This window comes from Mchenga conophoros, linkage group LG10 (assembly GCF_057382185.1).
Source record: "Mchenga conophoros isolate Kocher_MC1m ecotype Shallow Benthic linkage group LG10, M_conophoros_male_GT1.1, whole genome shotgun sequence".
NCBI lineage: Eukaryota > Metazoa > Chordata > Actinopteri > Cichliformes > Cichlidae > Mchenga > Mchenga conophoros.
In genome coordinates this window covers 20680079-20704182 of record NC_140535.1, presented here as the reverse complement: position 1 = coordinate 20704182, position 24104 = coordinate 20680079, and the positions used below count along the sequence as shown (strand labels likewise).

The window sequence follows — 24104 nt, the reverse complement described above, 5'->3', positions numbered from 1 at the left end:
GAAATGCTTTTCTCTCAAAAAACAAAAAACACAGCAAGATGGTTTAGGTTTGCAAAGCTGCATCTGGACAAACCAAAAGACTTTTGGAGCAATGTTCTTCAATGAAAATCAAACAGCATATCAGCACAAACACCTCGTACGAACTTTCAGCATGGTGGTGGAGCAGTCATGATTTGGGCTTGTGTTTATAGCCACAGGACCTGGATACTCTGCAGCTTCTCTGTTAACAGCACCATCATCCCAAATTTTACAGTTTTGTTAAATTATTGTGATATTGATGCTCAAAAGAGACTAAATGTGTTTTACTTGTTCCAAGAAGTTGAAGAATCTAAATTTAAGCCCACCTCTATTTACAACACTAACCTGTGAGTGATAGTTTCAAGGTGAAATTCAACATACCAGAGTCACTGTAACAAGAAAAAGTCTTTTTAGAATAATTTGCTGAAGTTGTTAAGATGAAGATTGGAGTCCGGTGTCTTGTTCAGCCCTCTGGTTAAAGTCCCACAGACTGTGAGCTAAGATGCTGTTAGAATGATTAGTCAGTGGCGCTTAAAACATTACAGTTCACGTGCAATAAATCATGACAACGAGGTAGCGCACTTCAATAACTTTTATTTAGTTTACAGATGTATTCCATTTTGAAGTTTGCAGGGGGGGAGGGGAGAGCATTAGTGCTATTTACAATTGGTTTGAAAACGTGTATCTCTGTACAGATTTGAACCCTGATCAATATAAACAATATTTTTTTAAGACCTAGTGCTGTTACAAAGCGATTCTTTAAAGCAAAAACAACAAAACCCCACAAAGAAACAGGATTATATTACTTTATAAACAAATGAAAAAGAAATGAATAATAAAAGAGAAAGAACAAAAGAAAGAAAACAAAAATCCATCAGTCCATAAATGATTAGGGAGGATTTGCTGCTGTTAAGCACAAGACATTGTCAGAGAGTGACTGTGAACTGGCTAGAAGCTAACCGTATACACAATCATAGACTAAACACCAATATAATGTATATCACCAAGATCTAAAGTCGTCATTTTCTATATAAGATTCATATTAAATATATTCTACACATGTTACCTTAGTTTGGAACATTACTTCCACTGGAAAAATATAAAATAAAACAAAGCTTTTTATACATTTGTTTTAATCTAATGAAGGAGCACATGCTTTAGTTGTGCAAACTGGACTTATTAATGCAGATTTAAGAGGCAAATTAAGACAAATAAGGACCCTTTTCCTTCTGAGTTAATGTCCGTGCTTACAAAGCAACTGTCTGAGAGATCCTTCACAATACTGCTATAAAAATAAAGGGAGGGGGGGCACAGTGAGACAGCGACGGCGTGTCACGGAAAGAAAATTGGCATGATGTTTCATTAATCACAACACTAGTCGGTCGATAATATGAGTGGACTGTCAAAACACAGTCACCAAAAAAAAAAAATCATGAACAAACAAATATCGAAAAACAAGACCTTAAAAAAATGGTTGTTTTCTATTTGTTTGCTTGTTAGGCTTCGTTTGGCTAAAATACAGCGGACTCAAAGGAGTGGGATGTGTCGCTCTCGACATAAAAAAAGGGAATCGTTTCTCTCTTGCGACCTTTAAGGGCACATGCAGAGGAGGGCAGTAAAGAGGGCACAAACGTGTGTGTTATTATGTGTGTGTGTGCGTGTCATGTTTTGAGTTCTCTGATCAGGCACGTCTGCGCTTTGTCTGCCGTACTAAGGGGTATCACGTAAGCACGCGCGGCTCGATGTGAGGACAGGAAGTCGGAGCGTGCGCGTTTGTTGGTATGCTGATGAGCTGTTAGTGGTTAAAATTCTCAGCGGTCTGTATGAGAAAACAAGGCCACACGCACAAATTTGGGCACTGCATTACAATGACAACCGGCCAGAGTAAAGAGCCAGTTAGAAAGGTGACTTGTAAGAGACCGCCTGAGGATGGCTCGACAAGGTGTGTGTGTGTGTTTACTGCAAATGTGTGTGTGCATGCATGTGTATGGCAGAAGGCTTCAAAAGCATTTCATTAAGAAAGAAAGAAAAAAAACATGCAAATCCAGTTCCTTCTCATTTTCAGTTATGACAGCAAATCAAGTACAACAAAGGAATCAACTCTATCTTTAATCAATTTACTGCTCTCCAAGTCTGTCCTGGATCAGCCTGAGCCTGCTGTCCTTCTATGCATGTGTATGAGGGAGAAGGGGAAAAACAGAGAAAGTGCGAGTTTGTTTGTTTCGTTAAATGTCTCTATGAGTATTCGCAGTGTAGACAGGCTACAGGACAAGGTACAAGCTCATTAGGTCCAGGACATGGAGGGCGAGAACGGATGCAAAGGATGAAAGGGGGTGGCGGTGGAGGTGTGTATTTACAGAATGACACAGCAGTTACTCTCCCCGGTCTTCTCTCTGTTCCTCTGACCTGGACACACAGCACACAAACGTCATGATTAAGCAAACACCCACACAGCACTGTCACAGAGTTACTCAGCTCAATAGTCAGACATCACCTCAAAAGGACAGATTTAGAAACATACTGGTAGGCCAAGTTCAGATACAGCAACACTGCATGGAAATACTTTTGATATACTACAACCATATAACATATGTAGCTCATAAATGTTCAAAAGAAGGTCTAAATCTCCATCTCCTACAGCTGAGCAGCATTTTGGGATTTCATGAGACTGGATCTGTTGCTCAAACTCTTTGAGTTTGTTACATTTCCTAGTGGTACCTGAAGCAACATTGCCTCATTTTTTATTTTTTTTTTTAAATGTAGACTCTTGAAATCTACACTTACAGTGTTGTGTAAAAGTCTTAACCCATCTCTCATTTCTTTACATTTTGTTAAAATGGGAAATTGGTGCTGCAATTTACTGAAATGTGGAAATGCAGCATAAAAATCTTGAAAATCGAGATTTGGTATGACCACAGGCTTAACTTTCTTAGGCAGGATGATCCAACACTGCTTTAATAAGGTTGGGGAGGCCAATTCATGAGTGATAGTGCTCCTGACTTTGTGTTTTAATGCTTTTCCTGCTTTGGCAGTGTGTTTGGGATCATTGCCATGCTGAAAATGTATTAAATGTAGTAAGTCAGATGCTTTCCAGTTGGTACTTCATAGTGGATCAAAATCTGATGGCACTTTTCTAAGATCTCCAACACCACTGTCTGAAATATAGCCCCAAACCATGACACAGCCTCCACAGTCATCTAATTCTACAGATGCTTGGAGATAGTCACTGTTGTACCTCTCTCCTGACCTCCAACGTACATATTAATACCAATTTGAACTATAAAATGTCACATTTGTATTCATTACTCCATTGCCATTGGTTTTCAGTCAAGATCTTGTGCAGTTTGGCATATCTCAGCCTTTTCTCCCTGTTTCACTTCCTTAAAAACATCTGCCTAACAGCTCTTTGGGAATCAACTTGTTGGTGCAAACATGCTATTTTATGTCTCTCAGACTGTGTTGTCTTTGAGATTTTTCATAGATTCAACTAAAGAAACGCTGGCTCATTCTTTAAGGCTTGATAAACATAAAAAACATTTCTCTGAAAATGGTCAGGTACAAGGACTGGACTGAAAAAGCAACCAAACTTTAAAAAGCCTAGAGAACTGCTGCTCAAGAGCACTATAAAAAAAACATACAAGACCAGAAATTAAAAAAAGAGGGGCGACTCAGGTCTTTTGTACAATTCACATAAAGAGTACTTCAAATCTAACTTTGTAACTGTTTCTCCACATAACAAAAGTTCATTCAGATTCATTCTTCCTCACATGGGCTCACAGATACCCAGTATGAGAACTTGATGTCCATTTGAACTCTATTCGCTTGTCATAGTCATAAAAAAATGAAGCAAATCTTCTGGCATGATTTATATTAGCTATACTCTACACAGTGTGTTGTATCTTGGGGATACACTTCAAGGAGCCAATTATTTGCACTAGTGGCTGCTCCTAAAACAGAAGCCATGTGCAGAAATAAATAATGGCTGGGAGCGGAACATTTAACGTTGTTCAGCGTGTGAAAAGCCTCCTGAAAGGAAAAAGGGGAGACGGGGAGCTGGTTACCTTGGGAATTTGGCTCAGGCAAAGTCTCTCTGGCAACTAAATGCATCACTGTGGTCTTCCCCAAGGGCAGTTTGAGAGCTGAGAGAGGGAGAGAAGGAGGGAGAGGATGAAAAGGTTATTCAGTGCGCTACATTATATTTGCCTGCACAGTGTCACTCAGCAGAAGTATAACATGACTTTTTAACAGCTTTCTGAAACTGAGTGTAAATTATAGATTGGATAATGCTGAGCTACACATAGAGAAAATTAAATTGTCAAATTATGCGATTAAAGTGGGATTGCAGAATAATAATCACTTGAAATTGTTGGCAATCTGAATCCATATGTAACTGAATCATTTAAAACACTGTTCACAAGCGGCTCAAGGAGCGGCTAGTTTCTTGCTCTTGAATAAGACGACCCGGTTCCAAGTTTTATTGTTATTTGCAGATAATATTGCAACATAATTACCAGTAATAAAGGTGCAAATTAAACGATACTTAACACTAAAAAGGATTAATTAAAAAAGAAATGCACAAAATATCTGACACACGTGTAGAGTGTAGTATGTACATGCACATGTATACAGTGGATTCAAGTTCAACGGGATTAGTTAGCAGACAAAAGTGAGAAAACACAAATGTGGAGGTTGCAGAGCACCCTCTGGTAGACATGCTATGTAACATGTTTGAAGGGTGTTTTTCCCCATTTCTTCTTTAGTTTTTAAATTTTAATTTACCAATACTGATATATTAGCTACTATAAGCCAATATATCTGCCCTGCCAACATATCAGTTGAGCTTTATTGGTAGGCATTCATGTTAGTATGAAAAATAATGGAAAGCAATGGCTATGAGGAAGGCAGGTGAAATATCAATAAAAAAACAACAACTTTGTAATACCGAATAGACCAAAACCAATAGATGAGCTGCTGGATACCCCTTAAAGAGATAATATAATCCAACTTGGCGCCTGCAGCCTGGGTCAAGAAGCCAAAAGGAGTAAAATCAGAGGTCGATCAGTGCGCTTGAAAGTAAATCAGCAACATCAGCAAGGAAAAAGCAGCCAATAAGATTGTAAAATATTATTTTATTATTGTCTCACAGCACTCTAACGAACCTAAAAAACAAAAAAAACACAACCCACCCACACGCCTTGGAACAACCCTGCAGGAAGGTGAGGCACCACCGGATTTTGTATGAATGCAGCATAAATGCACGCTTCATCCTGTCTACTGACGCCACTCGGCCCTGCATGCGTGTGTGTGTAGCACAGCCTCGCCCTTGGCCACACAAACACACAGACCTGCTGCTCTTTTTAAAATCCATGACACAGACACCAGAGGAGAGAGATGGAAAAGGAGCACATTCAGTCTGAAATGGTGCCTCCAGGTTCATCTAAATGTTTCCATGAGACGCTGTGGTATGTCCTCGCCTTTGGTAGGTGCTCGTCAGCAGTAGCAAGTTGAAAAGGTAGCGCTCACAACAGACTGCCATAGGTGCATAACATAACAGGTTGTTCAGTGCAACCCTGCTTCTGTTTAAATAAGAGTTTTGCTACCTCGTTGTTGGAGCTGGGCACAGTCTATTTCAATAGGTTTTTACAAAGTCCTCAGACTACACACACAGCTGTAATTGGCATGGGGTTAAACAACCACTGCCTAAAGGCTGGAGCCCAGAAATGTCGTGAATACACAAAATAAGAAGGAAAATTTGCAGGATCTCTCACCGCTTCGCATAAGTTCATATATAGTTATAACTTTTAAAACTACACACTGCTGTTAACATGTAATAGTTGGCAACTTGTGTGTGTGCTTTAAAATGTGTGTGTCTGTACTCAACAAGGATTCTGTGTTAATGTGCAAACATGCTAAAAGATAAGGGAATTATCAGATGGATGGCAGATAGAAGACTGCAAAAGGGTTAGGGTGCGCTGTAACACCGTTAACCACAAAGCACCAGTCAAGTCTAAATTGGGTTAGGCAGATAAAAAGCCTAAAAGCCAGAGAGAGTGAACTGGCCTTCCACAACAGAAGACGTCCTTTTCTGCCTTTCACTCTCGCTTCCTTTCTCTCTCTCCTTTGTACCACTTGAGGTCTCCTTTAAACGCCAGTCTTCCCTCTTTCCTGACCAGCCTCTTTCCCCTCTTTTTCCTCTATTTCCTCTCTCCTCCCTCTTTCCCTGTCAAAGCAAGCTTGTCCAGAGCACTGAGGTACCTCTGTTCTGTGACTCAGGAAAAGGATGAGAACAGCAAAGAACTTTCCAGCAGCGCACGGCTGTGATTTTGTGTGCATGTCTATGAGCGAATGAGCCATTTTCTCTGGGTGGTGTAGCTTCAGTGTTTTCTCACCTCCTAGTGTTACGTTGCCGTGTAGAAAACGTCCCTGGTAGATGAGCCTCAGGATGTTAGGACTGCTGACCTGCTCTTCCTCCCAGTCTGTAGGAAAGCAGAGAGAAAGGAGGAGACAGTTAAAGAGAAAGGAGCCCTGCTGGTTCATTTTTACCTCTTATTTTACTCGTTTTCCATGAAGTATTAATTTGACATTTCACAAGTACAATTTAATGTACTTCAAAAGCCACAATATACAAGAATCCTAAAGCTGTGTATAAAAAGCTGTCGTGTCGGCGTGATGAAAATGCTGAACACAGTGTAGTGAAAAGAAATCAGTTGCTGCCTGGTAAAGAAAAAAAAAAAAAGAAGAACCACAGACAACCACACTGAAGATATTTTAAGACATTTAGGGCCTTTATTTTAAATCCTTAAAGGCAGAATGTATAATATTTGGGCTTTGCGGGATGCCCTACAGAACGTGAGAAAGAGCCGAGGCAAAAGAAGAAGACGAGGTGTGGCTCGGGAAGAGCTAAGGACAAAAGTGAACGCATTAAATGAGAGAGAAACGAGAGTGAGGAGTTGCGCAGCAACAGAGTCTGGCCACCAGATGTTTGTCTCTAGCTAAGCGCAGGGTGTTGTTGCTGACTGAGAGCCTGCTCCGGGTCTTCTCAGGGTTCAGATGGGTTGTCTGGGAGGAACACAGGGTGCTCCCAACACTGACGGGATTGAACGGAAAACTTCTGTTGTCGAGGAGAATTCGAGTCCAACTGTGTAATTTGTAGTTTTTCATGCATCGTGGAGTTCTCTTAAACTGGAGTACATTAGCGGCACCGTGGGAAAAAGCTAGAGTTTTGAAGGTGACGTAAGGTGGGCAGTATCAAATGAATTCTAACCCTGGTGCACAGCAGCAGCGAGGCAAGTGGGTGTATTACAGAAAGGAAGCGGCTGCACTGTGATCCCACATTCCTGTATGCAATGATAATCAGGCTGAAAGGAGTTCATTCTAATTACCCTACACCAAAGATATGCACATTCCCCACACTGCTATATAGACCTGCATGTAAGCAATTAGCAGTTGGTCTGACAGCAATAAGTCTGATCAAGTAGTTTCTAAGCAAATTAACAAATATTTGTTTACAGTTAAATTGTTTAATTAGAGTTTTTACAGAGATTCGGTAGCTGTGCCTGCATAATGATAATATTTATTAAACACCACATATTAAATGCAAAAATGTTAAAGAATATAGAACTGTAAGTAAAACCAAAGCTGATGCTAAAATCTGACATGTATAAAGCAGATGTGAAAACCCAGATCTTTCTCATGTAAATCAAATAAATAATACAACTGTGTTATAAGCACCTTTGTAATGAGGTAAGAAAGAAAGTCAACTCTAATGCTAATTTTGCTGTTAACCTAAACCTTGAACTGTCCGTTAATCTTGTTTGCACATTACAAGCTAGAGCAGCTCCACAATCATCCACCGTCTTCGCTAGCTCGTTGCTGACTGTTTGGTGTCGAGCAGGTACATTTTCCACGTGTTATTTTTTAGTTTTTAAATGTCAAACATGAAAAAAAAACTTCCAATACTGAAAAAAGTGAACTGAAAAAGTACAACTGCAGGCTGGACAGGTAAACAATGATATTTTTCTTTTGCTACAGATTACTATTATAAGAATATATATTTAACCTGCTTTTTCACTTTTAAAAAAAGTCAATCAGCTTTGAAAATGTGGTTACTATAAAAATAAGTTTGTAGATGTCTGTAAGAATTAATCAAATATATGAAAAGCTATATCTTAAAGAGGAAAGAGAGAAAAAACAAGTGTGCCCTGACTGCTTCCAGGAGTACCCTTGTACTGCTGTATGGATCATGAGTGCATTGCCACGTCCATAAAAACAAAAGTCTTGGCAGTTTGTTGGTGAGGTGTGTATTAACACAAAGCCACAATCTTCCCAGGAGGAGATGTCCCAGAAGGTTCACCCCAACGTCAGACCATGCAAAAAAAAAAAAAACTGTACAGAACCCGAGAGCTAAATCTCATACTCTACAGGCCTCAGATAGCATTTTAAATGTCAAAGTTCACAATAGTACAGTTTAAAAAGGCCGAACAAGTATGGTTTTGTTTGAAAGGGTAAACAGGAAAAAGCCTCTTCTCACTAAAAAGAACAGGGCAGCACAGACTAGCTTTGCAAAGCTGCCTCTAAATGAGTGGAGATGTTTGTCTACAATAGAATGCTCTGTGTTTGGTGAAAACCAAAAACACTATATCAGCACAACTACCCCATACCCTCTATCAAGCACAGTGGTGGAGGGCTTAAGAGGTAGGCTTATTCTGTAGCCACAGAACCCAGGTATCAGGTCATTGAGTCACTGAGTCAACCATGCACTCGTCTCTATACAAAAGTATTCTAGAGTCAAATGTTAGATCTGTCTGAAAGCTGCACCTTAGCTGAAATTGGGCCATGCAACAGGACGATGATTCCAAGCACAGCAGCCAATCTGTAACAGAATGGCTGAAAAAGGAAATAATCGAGGTGCTGCAATGGCCTAGTCAAAGTCCAGACCTCAAACTAATTAAAATGTTGACAACCTTAAAGAGAGATGTGCACGAATACCTTTAAAGCTCAACGTACTGAAGCAATGCTGTAAAGAAGAATGGGACTACAGTCAAGCAGAAAAATGATTTGTGTTATTGCTGCTAAACGTGGCTCTACAAGCTACTGAATCTTGGGGTGTGCTTAGTACTGTAAGCGACTGCCTTAGACCACAATGATTTTATTCATAACGTAGGAACTTGTTATTGCTTTCATATTTATATTGCACATACATTTATAGCAGACTCATACCTCTGCATATCGATGCACATGTATCTGATGTGAATAGCAATACATAATTGAGCTACTCACCCATTGGCCAGTTGTCATAAACGTGTTTGGCGATATCTGCTGCAGAGTCGTTGGGAGAGAAGAGGAATTCTTTCGTCTTTCCACTGACCAAAATCAGCCGCAGGTTTATCTGCAACACAGGTAAAAGCAAAAAACAAAAAACAAAAAAACAGCATTAGTGAATGTGAGAAACAAAAAATGAAGACAGAGAAAAATGCACATTCAAACAAACAGCTGTCCCATATGTCAGATTATAGAGCTGGGTCAGGAAGCACACGGTTTCAAGTTAGTAATTTAATAGGAAACAGAAGAAGGATATGAAGACCCTGAGGAACATCCTTCCGTTGGATGAACTCCCATCAGTCTCTCCAACTTCCTCTTCAGCTTTCTCAATTCCCTCAAACTGTATTTCTTTGTCTTTGGTTCCCAAGTCTGAAATTGAATGGAAGTTTGTCTCTCGCTTACCATTCCTCATTTTTTTGTCCCTGTAGGTGTTTGAGCGAGACATTTTTCAGGCAACTAAAATTAAAGATTTTCTTAAACCTTTACCTGAAATTAGAAATGCTGTATCCATGTTTGTTTTGTACTGTAGTTTATGTAGTTAGTCACCTGTGTTTTTAATTACGTTTCCACAGTCATGTCATGTATGTATTTTTTAGGTTAATTTCCTGGATTTGTGTGTAGAATTTAACCCCTCCAATGTGCAATCACTGAGTAACTTTAGATTGATACTATTTATAAATCAGATTGTGAAGCACCTTAGTAACTTAAACACTACCACAGCACATGTTGACCTAAACATTTTGGTTTTAACAGTCTTAGTTATTGTTGTTGTTGTTTTAGTTGTTTTAATTGACTTATTTTATTTATTTATTTGTTTTTTCTCTATATTTTACTGCATCATTGCGGTGCATTTTATTTATTTTAGTGGCATTTTACATTGTTAAGCACTGCAAGCAGCATGGACTGTTTGGAAATGCACTATCTGAATAAACTTGACCTTGACTACCTAACTTCACTATTACTGAATACAAACTCTCATTATGTGTACTGGATAATTCGGCTGACACATTACAAAAATACATCCACTGAATTCTTCTGTACTGAAAAAAGTACATACTTGCAGTTTAACAGAGAGAGAAAAAAAAAAACCCTCAGTGGTGATCTCTGCCCCGCGTAGAGACAAGGTCATTATTCACCAATGTGATTGTGCATCTAAAAAAAACCACATAAATGAGAGGGACACACGTGTTTTGCTTCCAGCCACATGATTTTGTTTCTCTCACCTTAGATCACCAGCTCCCAGCGAGAAAATATACACAAGTGAACTGAACACACGTGGGGGTGTACATTTAGAACCGTTAATTTGCAGAGCAATTAAACTGCCGAGCACTAGGATGCAGATGAGAGGCCTGATATGTGTTTAGCAGTGGTACAGTGTGCCTTTAAGAGCAGAACTCAGTGGTGTGTGCTTGCCTTTGCTTACTGTATTTGTGTGGCTGGGCCCCTGTGTGCGCATGGCACGAGCACGTGTGTCATTGTTGTCAGTGTGTTTCCATGTGCCAAGTATCTGTTAGCCTTCTACACCACACCCCGTGTCCTACCAAACCCACTCTGCTGAGTGCCACACACACACACACACACACACACACACACACACACACGGAGCCGGGTGGAGTGATGTAACAGAGCTAACACCAAAGGATTGAAACTGAGATCTCTTTAAGTACGTAACCAAATCAGCTTATAGGTTTAAGCATGGACGAGCCATACAGAAGCATGTGTATATATATATATGACATACACAAAACATCACGTACAATAAACATAATGAGCACAAACACAGGTAAATGTGCCTCTAAGAGATTAAATCAACTTAATAATGAGATAAGATAATTTCAAGCTTCAGTTGTGTGTGTGTGTTTTTTTTTCATCTATTTGCAGGTGCACTGTGTACAAACACATGCATCCAGGCAAACAGACTCACACAAACACACCTTTAACGACTGGGAAACGCTAGAAATAATTCACTGCTGCTTCCGGCTGTGATTCACAAAATATACCTTTAACAACTTTGATGACACAGATCATAAAAGCATGAATTTGCATCAGCTTTTGAGCAGATGCCTGAAGGTAAACATGCACACTGTTCCATCTGTTTGATTGTTATAAACACAAACACCTGAACGTTACAGGCAAATGCAGAAAAGAAGCAGAAATGAGCACAAAGTGAGATTCAAAGGAATCCCCTTTGCATACGAGAGGTTTTGCTCCTTCCTAGTAGAACACCTGGTAGTTACCATGGTGTCACCATGGCGACAGCCAGTGGTGAGCGGCTTAACCTGATAACACCTACAGGATAGCTTCACTTCAACCTCCCACCCCCAACCCCTGCCCATTTTCCATTGCTGTGTCACATCAAACCATCTTCCCATGCTTGCTGCAGTCTCTGCATCACCTCACTCACTCTGTCTCTTTCACTGACTCCATCAATCTCTGGCTCTGTACAGCGTACAGTGGAGAAATGTACAAGGCCGGAATAACAAGAAGAATTGAGCTAGCCTGGGTTAAACAAGGCAAACTAAGCCTTTCTTCTTATATATGTCAGCACAAGGGTGAATTTCTGCCTTTGCCTCTCTTCTCTGTCTCTTTTTCTTTGCTTTCTCTATTCTTACAAGTCTCTTTCTCTCAGTGTACTTCCTGGAAAATGCAAATTATTAGAAAAAATAAATGCATGACAGATGCAGATGTTTCCACTCCAACTGAGAATGTTTGAAATGGTTTGCGTATCAAAATTATGCAAAAATCTCATGCTATGGCCAGTGCAGCCGCCAGATTTCCACAGAACTGAAATTCCTGCAGGACTTGTGAACAATGTACAAGCCACCTGGAACATCAGAGCATAAAATTAGAAGAAAAAATCTTTACAAAAGACTCGTGTGCACTTCAGGGACATCAATGAAAAGTACCAGTCCTTGTGTTCTGGTGGCTCATGGTGGTGTAAGACCTTACATTGAGCTATGCTGCTACAGATGAATTTCTCCCCTTTTCCCTCTCTGTTCTAATTCTGATTTCACCTGAGTCGAGATCTCAGCTCTCCCTTGCCATTTTTCCCTTCCCTGCCCCCTTTTCCCAGAGGCTCACTTCGCCTTTCTCTCTTCCGTAAAAGGGCAAGGTAATGAGGTTGCACAGCCAGCTCAGGGAAGTATATTCAATTACAGTCTATTCTCTCTAACAAATACAATTGCTCCAGGTAAGGGGAGGAAAACAATTCATGCGTAATCACAGTACAAACACATATCTCCAGGCAGACTGCTAGTTACTCATGCATACAAATACTACATCCTAACCCACTGCCAGACGCACTCTGAAATGCCAGAAATTAGCACTGTGAACATTTCACTAGCTTGCAGAGCTTGTAGAGCTGCGAGAAGAAGAAGAAGTCATTTAGCAAGTGTTTGCAGAGCTTGCAAACACTTTCATGCCCTCCCGTTGGAGACGCGAAAGTGTGCAAGCTCCAGTAACAGAATGCGGAAGCATCCTTGCTCCTATTCCTGGCTGCTTCTGAAAATAACACAATAAAGAAACAGGTTACTTATGTGGAAAATTGGTGACACAGCTTTTTGCCTGTCGAGCCTCTCTGCTCCACTGCAGACCAGACATTCACAAAGTCTAACACTAATGTGACCCGGCTGCCAACAAATGCCATGCCGTAAACATGTGAGCAAGCAAGCCCTCTTAGCTAAACACCGTTTGCACACGGAGGAGAGCAGGAAACTCAATGCCATCTATAATTATTCCTCCCTGAGCGCCGCTCTCAACTCTTTCTCAAGGCACTGTTGTGTGTGCATATGCACGCATGTGTCTGTGTGTATGTTTACAAGTGCATTAAAGAGTATTGCTGCTCTTTAGACCCTCTGCAGCAGTCAACAAATTACAGAGTGGGAAGCCATCCTGTGGGAATATATTAGAGCAGCTTTATATGTAGTCTGCGCAATAAGGTTAGCTGCTGCTGTCAGAGCGGATTCATAACTGCATGAATGAATTTAAGAGAGGACATGGGTGATTAACCCGGCTGTGGTCTGTTTAAAGCGAGGCAGCTGGATCCAGCAGCCAGCTCGCTTTGACTTGCCCGTTAAATCTGGAGAAAATTCGGCTGTAAACCTGAGAAATGTAGCTGCACAGCACTTTAAATACTAATGAATTCTACGTCAGTGATTTCACAGACAATTGCGGAGAGGTCACTTTTCTTTCTGTCACTGCTCTCTGGCTGTAAATATTAAATGCTACAGAATAGGCCATGTTCTGGTAACCTGTAACACATTTGTTGCATTTTTTAAAATGACTTAAAGACGTGTGAAAAAGAAACAGCGTTGCAAGCTCTCAGTAATTTTCCAAAGACACAAAAAAGAACCACAATGTTAGTCTCCATTATCGTATAAATTATGCGCAGGAGCCTTTATTTTCTTTAATTAATAACACGCTGAAAAGGGATAGCGCTTTTAGAAAATCACTGTGCATATTGGAAGTGCTGGTTAAATGCGTGTATTAAAAGCCGCGAGCTTCATCTGCGCGCATGTGCAAACTGTAAGCGAGCGCATGGGAAAGCAAACTCTTTCGATTTGTCAGAGAGCCTCATTTTGAGTTTGACATAATTCAATATTCTACACAGAGGTATTTTATCGCTTGCACGAGTTCCCTCTGTTACGTTCACACATACACACAAACGCAGTCGTTACGTAACAGTGGCTGACTTATAAATGTGTGATACAAAAAAGCAAAGATTTGTAATCTTTGAGTCTCTGTGGGCATGTGTGCGTCTAGCAGCGTTCGGGGGGGGGTAATGCTCTAATCACATTAAACGTTAGCTTTTGCAAGCTTATCTTTCTTTCCTCCCTAAAATGTGCTACCTCTAATCTTTGTTTTCAGACCTGAAACGTTGCAAACTGAAGTTTAGCAGTTTCAAGCAGGATCCTTGAAATTATGCTGAATTTCAAGGATCCTGCCCTCGGTTGTGGGCAAAAGACCTGCAACTGACAAATAAAGGCTATCTCATCTCTCATCAAAGGGTGTGCCAGGCAACAGATTGGTGAACCAGCTTGTTAGGTGCACCAATAGCCAGGCCAACTTTACTTCTTTATCTTTTAATGAATGGGTGACATGCAATGACTTCTCCCCACTAAGGGAGGTGGATAAATTGCGATAAACAAATGTGGCTTTATTAAAAATAAAAACAATATGTGAAACAACAGGAGATGTGGGCGTCTTTTGTGTTTTGCATTAACCAGTGTCAATGAACTTCTTTGCTAGTGATGCGATAAAAACAATAAAAACTGTGGCGTAATCGTGACTGGATATTTAATAGACTAACTGACTGCATTTTAACAAAATGTTTCCCTGGCAAAGCAATGATGATGTGTTTAAGTGAAAAGGTGAAATAATTAGGCTCAGGGACAGAGAAGAAATATGGATTAACATAATTTTTAAGAAATATTTTTAAGAAACAGTGCAACACTCATGCACATTCATACAGACATGACTGTGCAGATGATAAATTTGGATATCAGCATGTTCACTGTAGGAAAAGAGAGCAGAAGGACCTTTACCCAGTTGAAATGTTTATTATTAACTTTGCTATCTTTATAGACCACATATCTACAATTGCTGGTGTGTCATGCTTTGTTTTGACATGGCTTTCCAACAAACACTAGATAGGTATTGTTTCCATGAAACAGAGAGAGGTCAGACGAAAGACAGTGGTGCTAAGGTTAAAGAAAGATAATTTGACAAGAATATACACTTTGAAAATAAATTAAGCCAAGAAGAAGTCATTATCGTTACATGTTTACATCATGCCAACAAGATGCAAACAAACTGGCAGAAAGGGGCCGAGGGAGAATCTTTCAAGCAGTTGCCAGACTGAGAGGAAACCTAATCTTCCTCCAAACTTTTAATGTTAAGAGAAATTGTCGTCTTTGCTCTTGCAACAAGAAAGCTCCAGCAAAGCAGTCTGGCTGGTCAAAATTTATTCCAACACTGCTGATTGTGCCTACAGCCATGCTATGATGGCTGCTATGTCAACACTTGTGGTAAACAGGGGCCTTGTTAGTCATCTGTGCTATTTTGTTCTGTTTTTCTGGATATATGTGAGCTCCTCTCTGTGATCATGTAATCAGTGTACAAAATAATAAAAACACCATCTGACTGAAGTCCTTGCAGACTCGAAGCTGGAAGTTAAATGTGGCACATGCACTTAGTTTTGTGGTGCTCCTCTTCTGTGTTCGAACGACAAAAATACTGACCAGGATGCACGCGAGCTACAAAACGCAGTCAAGTTTGTACCTATTTAATACATAGGAGAGTTGGTTCTCTATGGTTCTTGAAGCTTGCTCTGTTTCTTTTCTCACGTTGTATTGACAAAAGTATATGGACATTACACCTGCAGGAGCTGCTCGGCCCATATCCATACCAATAGGCGCTCCTGGTGCGCAATTTCTGTCCTGATGTTAATGCCAGAGGAGGTTTGGGGCTCTGCAGTTAGTCAGGAGCGCATCAGTGACTTTTACAGATGCTCAGCGACCTTGTAACTTTATGTGGTCTGCCACTTTGAAGCCGAGTTGTTGTGGCTTCCTCTTTGCAATAACACCACTTACAGCTGATCGAATATCTGAATATCTAGGACAGAAGAAATTTCACAAACTAACATGCTGCAGCAGATGCATCCTGTTACAGTATCACAGTACCAGGGAGCGCTTTAGAACGACCCATTCTTTCACAAATGTTTGCAAAGGCACGCTGCATGGACAGGTGCTACCTACCTGAATTCACAGTTTAAGATCAGTGTCCTAAACCTTTCGCCCTTTTAGTGTACTCGAAGCTCATGCTTTATGGTTCTTGAAGCTTGCTCTGTTTCTTTTCTCACATTTGTTTAGGTAATTTGCATATTTGTGGTCTTGAATACTGAATGCAGTAAGAACAGAGAAAGAAACCTTGACAGTGTTCAGCCTTGCTTGCATTTCCTGTTTTAAATGGAATTTTCAGACCTCGCTTTATTTATTTATTTTCCCACTGTAGCACAACCACAGGAAGGAAACAACAGGGCAACAGGTGTTTATTTTTACATAATGACCCTGACGGTGCTGAGTTTTATTTTGCTGTTATTAGTTAGAATAGAATAATTTTGGTTATTTTTTCCTTTTGTGTCCCGATTGCTCCTTTAGCTACATTTTGCAAGAACACATGTTTAGCACTGCTGCTGTGAAATAAATTCATCTTTTGATGAACAGGGGACTTGTGATTTATCCTCTGTTATTTATCCTTTCAGAGACTCTTATCCTCACAGTTTTTCAAACAGCAACTAGCATTTCCCCTCCCCTGTTATATGTCTCCACAGATCAAGATGCAGTTTACCTCTGTGTTACATTTGACAGTTTAATGTAGCTGTTCCTCATCTCAGTAGAGGAACTATGGGTCGTAGATTTTGTTAGCTGTGCAGCTGTGCTGTAAAGTCCCGTCAGCCACTCTTCTGATTTCTGATATAGATGCAAAATATATTTAAAATATATTTAAAAAATCATTTGACTTGTTCTTGTTTTGCTTTGTGTCTTCTGTGTTTTTGAAAAATTTAAAGTGGGAAAATAAAAAAGAACGGTTCCACAACAGCCCTGGTTTCTCATGTGACCCCCAATCCTGATCTGTACTTTCACCATAACTTCAAGGTGTACCCCAAAGATTATTGTGGACCAATCAGTATCCAACCTTGCTTGTTTCAAAAATAAACTCAGTTTCCGAGTTACGTTGTTGAATGTAATAAAAGAGGTGTTTCCACTGAAAATTATGGTGTCTTGGGTATGAAAAGGGAGCTATCTTGTCATAATCCCACCCATTTTGTTTTCCTCAAGACAATGTGGGAAGGGCTGTACCCAGTGACAAGACACCAGCTTATCACAGGACTAGCAGAGGGAGACAGACAACCATTCATACTCACTCGCTTCACTTATGGACAATTTAAAATTACCAGGTAACTTAACCCTGTGCATGTTTTGGACTGTGGGAGTGTGCCCACACAGACACCTGGAGAACATGGAAACTCCCCACAGAAAAAACCCATTTGACTGGATTCAAACCCAGGACCTTCCAGTGCTGCCCTCATCTTTCCATAATTAACATATAGAATCCAAACATATGGACAAGAAATTTCATCATCCTTCACCTCTGAACAACACAATCAAATCTCTTCATCCTTGACTCAAACTGTGTGCCAGATGCACAGAAATACCTGAAATACATTGTGTTAAAAAGAATGAGATTGAAGTGAGGTCTCACAGAGACCTTGACCTTTAACAGTCAAAGTCTAAAGAGTTACTTTATGAATCCAAACACATACATGCACTAAATGTGAAGAATTCCCTTAAGGAAAGCATTTTAGGACATCCGGAGCCATGAACAGCTATGCCATTTTTAAAAAGCATCATATATGTTCTCAAATCTTAACATAAATGAACATGATAACAAGCTGATAATTAAGTGTTTAGAAAATCATACATCTCCCTGCCTCAATATAGGCAGAAGCTTGTTCAGTGACCATAAAACACCGCCCTATTTCCTGTTGGACTCTATTAGGGGACATTAATCATTAAATAGAGTATCTACTGTAAGAGCGATTTTAAAAGCACCACAGACCTTTATCAGATGCCCTTTCTTAGGCTGCTTCCTAACTTCCTGTAGTATAGGCAGCTAATGGCTGCATTACAGTACTAATAGCATTGTAATAGTGTGCTTTCTTTCCTTCGCAGCATCCTCAAACTTTCTACAGCAGTTTGATTGGGCAAAGTAAAGACACCCTCTGCTTAGAGATCATCTGCAAAGGCTAAAAATTCATAAAGGTTATTCCATGATCATTGTATAACACTGAAGGCCTTTCTTCCCTGACTTTAGCGCTGACCTTGTGGTTTGGATTTGCATCTATGGAGCTTCACTACACCTCCAGGTTTTGAATCCAAGGGTAATCCAATCCAAGAGAGATGAAAACTCGCTTTTTCGGCAGCTCCCACTACTACCAGTCACATGTCTGATTACACAGTTGCCCCATCATGCCTCGCATCTCTCTCCAAGCCCTTGTCCCTTTGTAGTGTCATTCAAAAAGACCCATCCTTTGACATGACGACGTCCTCATCATAGCCAGAATCTGCTCTGCTCCTCTTTCTTTTTTTTCTCTGTCCCTCTCCTTCCTGTCACAAGCAAGATCAGCCGTTTCCTGTGCTGTACCTGACAGCCTTTAATCCATCAGCTGCTTCTCTTCTCTCCAGAAACAGGCAGGGCCTTCTTTTCATGCTGTCATCATACTCCTCCCAGCCTTCTCTGAAAACCTGCTTTGCTCGACACACACACACACACACACACACACACACACACACACACCTACACACACACACACGGCTACATTCCTCTCTCTCTTATAAGCACCAGGTAGGTGCCTTTGTTCACACATTCCTTCTATGCTTTCTCTGTGTGTTCGGAGCTGTCACACAAAGGTTTACTTCTTGCGGTTTTCTCCTGCGTCCCGTGTGACTGTTAAGGACTTCACACTTTAAAAATGGCTGTTCGACACATCAGGAACAAATGAATTAGCATGACAAATGTGCACAACGCTATAACCGAAAGGCAGTGAGTTACCTGCAGATAGCCCACACTCTAACAGGCTACTGTATGCTGAATGTGAAGCAGAGAGGTCAAAGAGATCTTTATCCAACAATGATATAAGAGTCAGAAAATGTTATGGTGATGGTGTAAGAGCTGACAGACAGGACCATGCACCCGATTTATCAGCCAGGGTTCAAAATTTCCCTGTTTATAGTTTACTTTTGGTAAAAAGATTCAAAGAAAACAGCTTCATAACCAGCTGTATCAACTGATTATAAAGACAACATGGTTTCTACTGTAGCGAGGCTGAGGGTACAGGATGGCTGTTATATGCAGGTCAAAGGTCACTTCATGCTCTTTCCACAATGAAATACACCATGTTGATTTTTTTAAAAACAATAATAAAAGTGTTTTAATTAAAAGTGCGCAACACACCTCGGGGTTAGAAAATTGCGTGGAAAAATTTTACGCATTTAATAAACAGAAGAACGGAGGAGACTGTGAAGGGCGGTACGCAGAAACATTAATGAGAGAAAAACGATGACTGTTTCACAGAAATATCCGAACAGTATTTTCAGTGTCACTTCCCAGTGTCTGTGACCATCTGTAACAGTTTAGGGCTCTGTAACAGCCCTATCCTCACCCTTCATCCAGGGGAGGCTCCACTGTCATCATCTCAACAGGGAAAACAAAACTCCACTAAATACTTTTAGAAAGAAATGTAGGAAAAAAAGACAAAAAACACAAACAAGTTGTCAACTGGAAGAAATTTTAAAGCTACAAGAGAGAAAAAGAGGTTTGCAGAGTCCTGTATCCCACAACATTACCAATATGCAGGTCCGATGCAGTGATGACAATGACAAGTCAGAAGCCACAGCATACATAGGAACCCCTGACACTTATAGTACTGAGGAAATGAGACAGTGTCACAGCAAAGACAGAGAGGCCCAAAGCAGGATCAACAAAGGTGAAATAGAGGCAGTAAGAAGAGGAAGCATGATGGTGAACAATGAGATAAAAAGGACTTTCATGTATCCACCACTAAAGCATATGCACACACATGAACATACAAACATTTGTGTGCGCATTCAAAATGACTGCTGTGGGAGCTGGCGACGCTCCGGTTTTAAAAATGTGGGCAGAGATGTCAAATTACTCTTGTACGCTTCAATCGATTCTTCTCTGATCCACCTGTGAACCTCTCGACTATCCATTTCTCACTTTGTGGGTAAATTTGAGGCAAAGTGTGACAGAAAAAAAAGAGATTACAAGGTACAATGTTTGATAAAGTGATAAAAATATATATATCACTGGTTGCGCAAAGCTGTGATGAAATTATGCTTTGCGTGGCTGAGAAAGAAGTTGAAAATGATGCGTCCGGAACTGATAAAGAGTTCACCAAGACGTTTGTTTGCCCACGTGTACGACTCGCTCCCGCGTGTTGGGTTAATACACATCACCTATTTCTGAAGTGCTTCTGCATGAAAGCAAAAAGAAACTGAGAGCTATTTATAACTTTCCTCCGGAAAAAGGCTATACGGTAGGTGCAATGCATGCTTCATCACGAAACCTCAGAAACCTCTCTTCATAAATCTTGCTCTTATTGGGTTTTTTTAAATACTGTCTCTGTTACTCTCCTTGTATAAAGGATTGCATTTCTAGGAAATCTATATCTATAAAAACATGCATCTTTTTTCTCTCCTACATGAACTGCATTCAATTTGCACAACTTATTTCTTTCTTGAAATGTGGGCTTTTGGAACAACCAACCACCTCTAACTTCAGTCTTATCTTACCCAAAGAAACCACAACCTTAACCCTCTTAACAGGTATACGCACAGTTTCCTATCCTCTGAATGTCAAGTGAATTCCTCTAAAAGTTACAGTGTACTGCCTTATTGTCTTTTTCTTGGAAACCGTTGCTGAAGAGGCTCAAAAAAAAAAAGCAACAACAACAACAAAAACTATCAACTTGTTCACCAATTAATGCTGACAGAAAAAAAAAAATTCAAGGTTAGTGTTTGTAATAAACACCATGAACAGAAGTATAAAGATTTTAAGGTACAGAATTACAAAAAACAAAACAGCAGTAATAATAATAATATAATAAATGGCTTAGTGAGCAAGAAACTAACTTATCTAGCCTCTATTAACTGTAAATTTTATTGGAAATTGAGATTTCTGTCTTTTTTTATTCCACAGCAGGTTGCAGTGTTATAGCATCACACTCAGTTCACATTGAAATGCACAGAATTCAAGACAAGCAACACATTGCTGCAGAAGTGATGACGCAATATCACAACTACACAGTCACATTCAACTACAGCGCAGCCCACCTAGACCCTTATTTGTTTGTTTGTCAGTGCAGCTATGTCACGTCGTAACTGACGGTAACTGACGACTAAGCTAACGACTCTTGTTTACATCGCAGTCAAAAAATAAAAGGTTGAAGCTAAAACTTTAAGAGCAGTCTCAGATATGAGCTGTGTGTGGGTTACTATTTGCCTTTTGTGCTCTACTGTAACCTAAACTGGTGTAGGTAATGAGTAAATGGTCACAATGCAAGTACATTAGGAAACACTGACACCATAGCACGAAAAACAGCACGGAAAACACTAAGGTTTTTCAGGGTTTTGTTATCAGTCAACAACTCTCAAGGTGTGCTTAAAGAACAAAACCAACATTTGTGTGTGTGTGTTTCCTTTTTTTTTTTTTTGCATTCAGTGTAACTGAAAGCTACAGGTGTTGAAACTGCCTGGAACAACAGACTCTAGGGACATGTATGACTTACATTATCTTTTACATGTATACTATAATGTGTGTGTATACATGGTTGTCTTGTTTTGAATCAGCACTGGATTCTGTTTGGATTTTTTCCTTTCTTTCACTCTAATTTTCTACACATGCAGGCGTGTTGCCGGTAAAGTGACCACACACACACACACACACACACACACACACACACACACGCAGACTTGATGATTGCTGGTGATGGCACTAAAGTAGGGACATCCTGTCCTTTACCTCATTCGTCCAACCATTTGCTCAGCCTGCTCACGCCTCCTCCTCTCTTTGTCCTTTGCTTCCATCACACAGTGTCTCACCAATGTGACTTCCTCCCGTGTGCTTTCCCCTGCCTATTGCTATGTAAAAAACCCTGGAGACATGTAAAGCATCCCCATGCTGCTCTTCCCCTCCCTACCTCCCAAGAGAGCTGCATGCTCTGATGTGACCTCTGCCTTCCCCTGTCTCCTCTTCATCCTCCCTACTGTGTCAGCCCCCCTATCTCCCAAGAGGTGTGCAGTCCAGGTAGTCAATTTGTAACTTTCAGGTTTCCCCCGCCCCCAAAGAACAAGCTTTCCCCTGTACTACATCAGTGCCTCTATAATTAATTGATCACATGCATTTTCAGAATCATAGCCAGCAATTAATTAAGAAAAGAGGGCAATCCCTCCCCTGTTAATCGCTTCTAGAGTGTGAAAATTTGGAGGATTAAGTGAACAAAATAAAAGGAAATGGCCATCAACAGATTTATTGGCATTCCTCCTTGCAAAAATCTTTTTGGCGGTATTTGCAGGCAGCAGATTAATGCAAATCAGTCTTGTCTTGAAATTAAAAGTGCATGTTTATGAAGTAAAGGCTTAGCGGGAGTGTTAAAGACCAACTGATATAACATGTGAGGGGGGGGGGACAACAGAGTCGAGAGTAGAAACGGCCCAGAGACAGCAGTTATATCCACGACACTGCATTTTCTTTTCTCCTTCAGAAACAAGCACTGCCCTGTAGTCACGACTCACGTGATGCCGAGTGTGTGTAGAGGAGAAACTGTGTGTCTGTGTGGATGTGTCTGTGTGTATGTCTGTGTATGTGTGTGGGTCTGTGTGTTGGAGGGGAAGAGAGGGAGGCACACACAGAGACATAGCTGGCAAGCTAAAATGCCCTCTGTGCAGGAATTCACCAGATGGTACTGGACAGAAACCAGGGCTATGACACACACACACACACACACACACACACACACACACACAGTACATTATCTGAGCCTATTTGAGAATGAGAATTAAAGAAAGTTATTAAATTCTGACACAAGATTATGCAGTAAGAAACCAAAGAATTATTAAAATGAGCCTAAAGCAAAATTTAACTTGAGGTCATCCGGCTGTTTGCAATTAAAAACAGACTATTAGGCAATCACAATATTAACAATGCAACTAGCACTAAGCCTCATAAAGCGAGACAACAGACAGAGGAGTGCAAGATTAGGCACATTAGAGATTTCACCATACCATACAATCCTGTATAACATAATGCAATCTAATGAAATGGCCTTACAACAAATCAATGGCTCTGCGATGAATGTTATCTCCATGATGCTCATTTGCTGTTTGGGGAAATATCTACATTTATGTCTTGTTTCATTTCTTGAGAAGGGCCGTGGTGTTGTTGTGTTAAATAACACTGCATCGGATGTTACAATAGCTCACCGGGTTGAGAAGGGGAGCCCAGAGGCCATAAGGCTATTGCAGAGGCGTCTCTTCCCCGGCTCTGTCTCCCAGCTTTCCTCGCCACTCTCAAATGCCCTGTCATAATAAAGACTAAAAGTCCCCCCCCTTCCCGCCCATTAACATGATGCATTTACTTGCATCACCCACACAATAGCCTAAACGTTCCAAACTTCCAAAAACCTCAACAGAAATCTCCTACAACTTCAATTAAGTGATAATAAAAAATGTATTAGTTATCTGATCAAAACAAACATAAATTTAGCACGTCTTTGTGTCTGCAGAACATAAGACATGCACCGGCAGTTTTCATCATTGTTTATTTATTTTTTCATTGTTCTGGTTAAGGCTTTTAGCCTCCGATTATGCTCGTTTGTACACAACAGGAAAAAGGAAGCCTCTGTGGGGAGACAGTGGAGGCAAGCAGTTACACAAGCAACAACAGGAAGGCACAGGATAGCGACAGAGGGGGGAGGGGATTCATGAGGTTTCATATTGTTCCAATACGATACAGACGCCCGAGTGAGGTTAAGGGATGTTGTGCTGCTTCTGTAATGTAAGCAGAATTGAGATGATGGCACACACGTGTCACAATAAAGGAATCTGCGTCACACATAACCACCTGAGATGACAGAAGTGGCTGAAGATGCAGAAGTTTGGTTAACCATTTCAGAACGAAGCACA

General features: G+C 40.5%; 1 protein-coding gene across 1 annotated transcript in view; it reads right to left on the bottom strand.

Moving 5' to 3' along the window:
* Positions 1-592: 592 nt before the first annotated feature.
* ubl3a (ubiquitin-like 3a) overlaps positions 593-24104 on the bottom strand; it is a 35332-nt gene continuing 11820 nt past the window's right edge. The window contains exons 2-5 of the mRNA XM_085289254.1: positions 9298-9406; positions 6408-6494; positions 4080-4157; positions 593-2424 (exon numbers count right to left, since the gene is read on the bottom strand). Of these exons, the coding sequence (XP_085145380.1) occupies positions 2372-2424; positions 4080-4157; positions 6408-6494; positions 9298-9406 (327 nt within the window). The 3' untranslated portion in view covers positions 593-2371. The remainder of the gene's footprint in view (positions 2425-4079; positions 4158-6407; positions 6495-9297; positions 9407-24104) is intronic.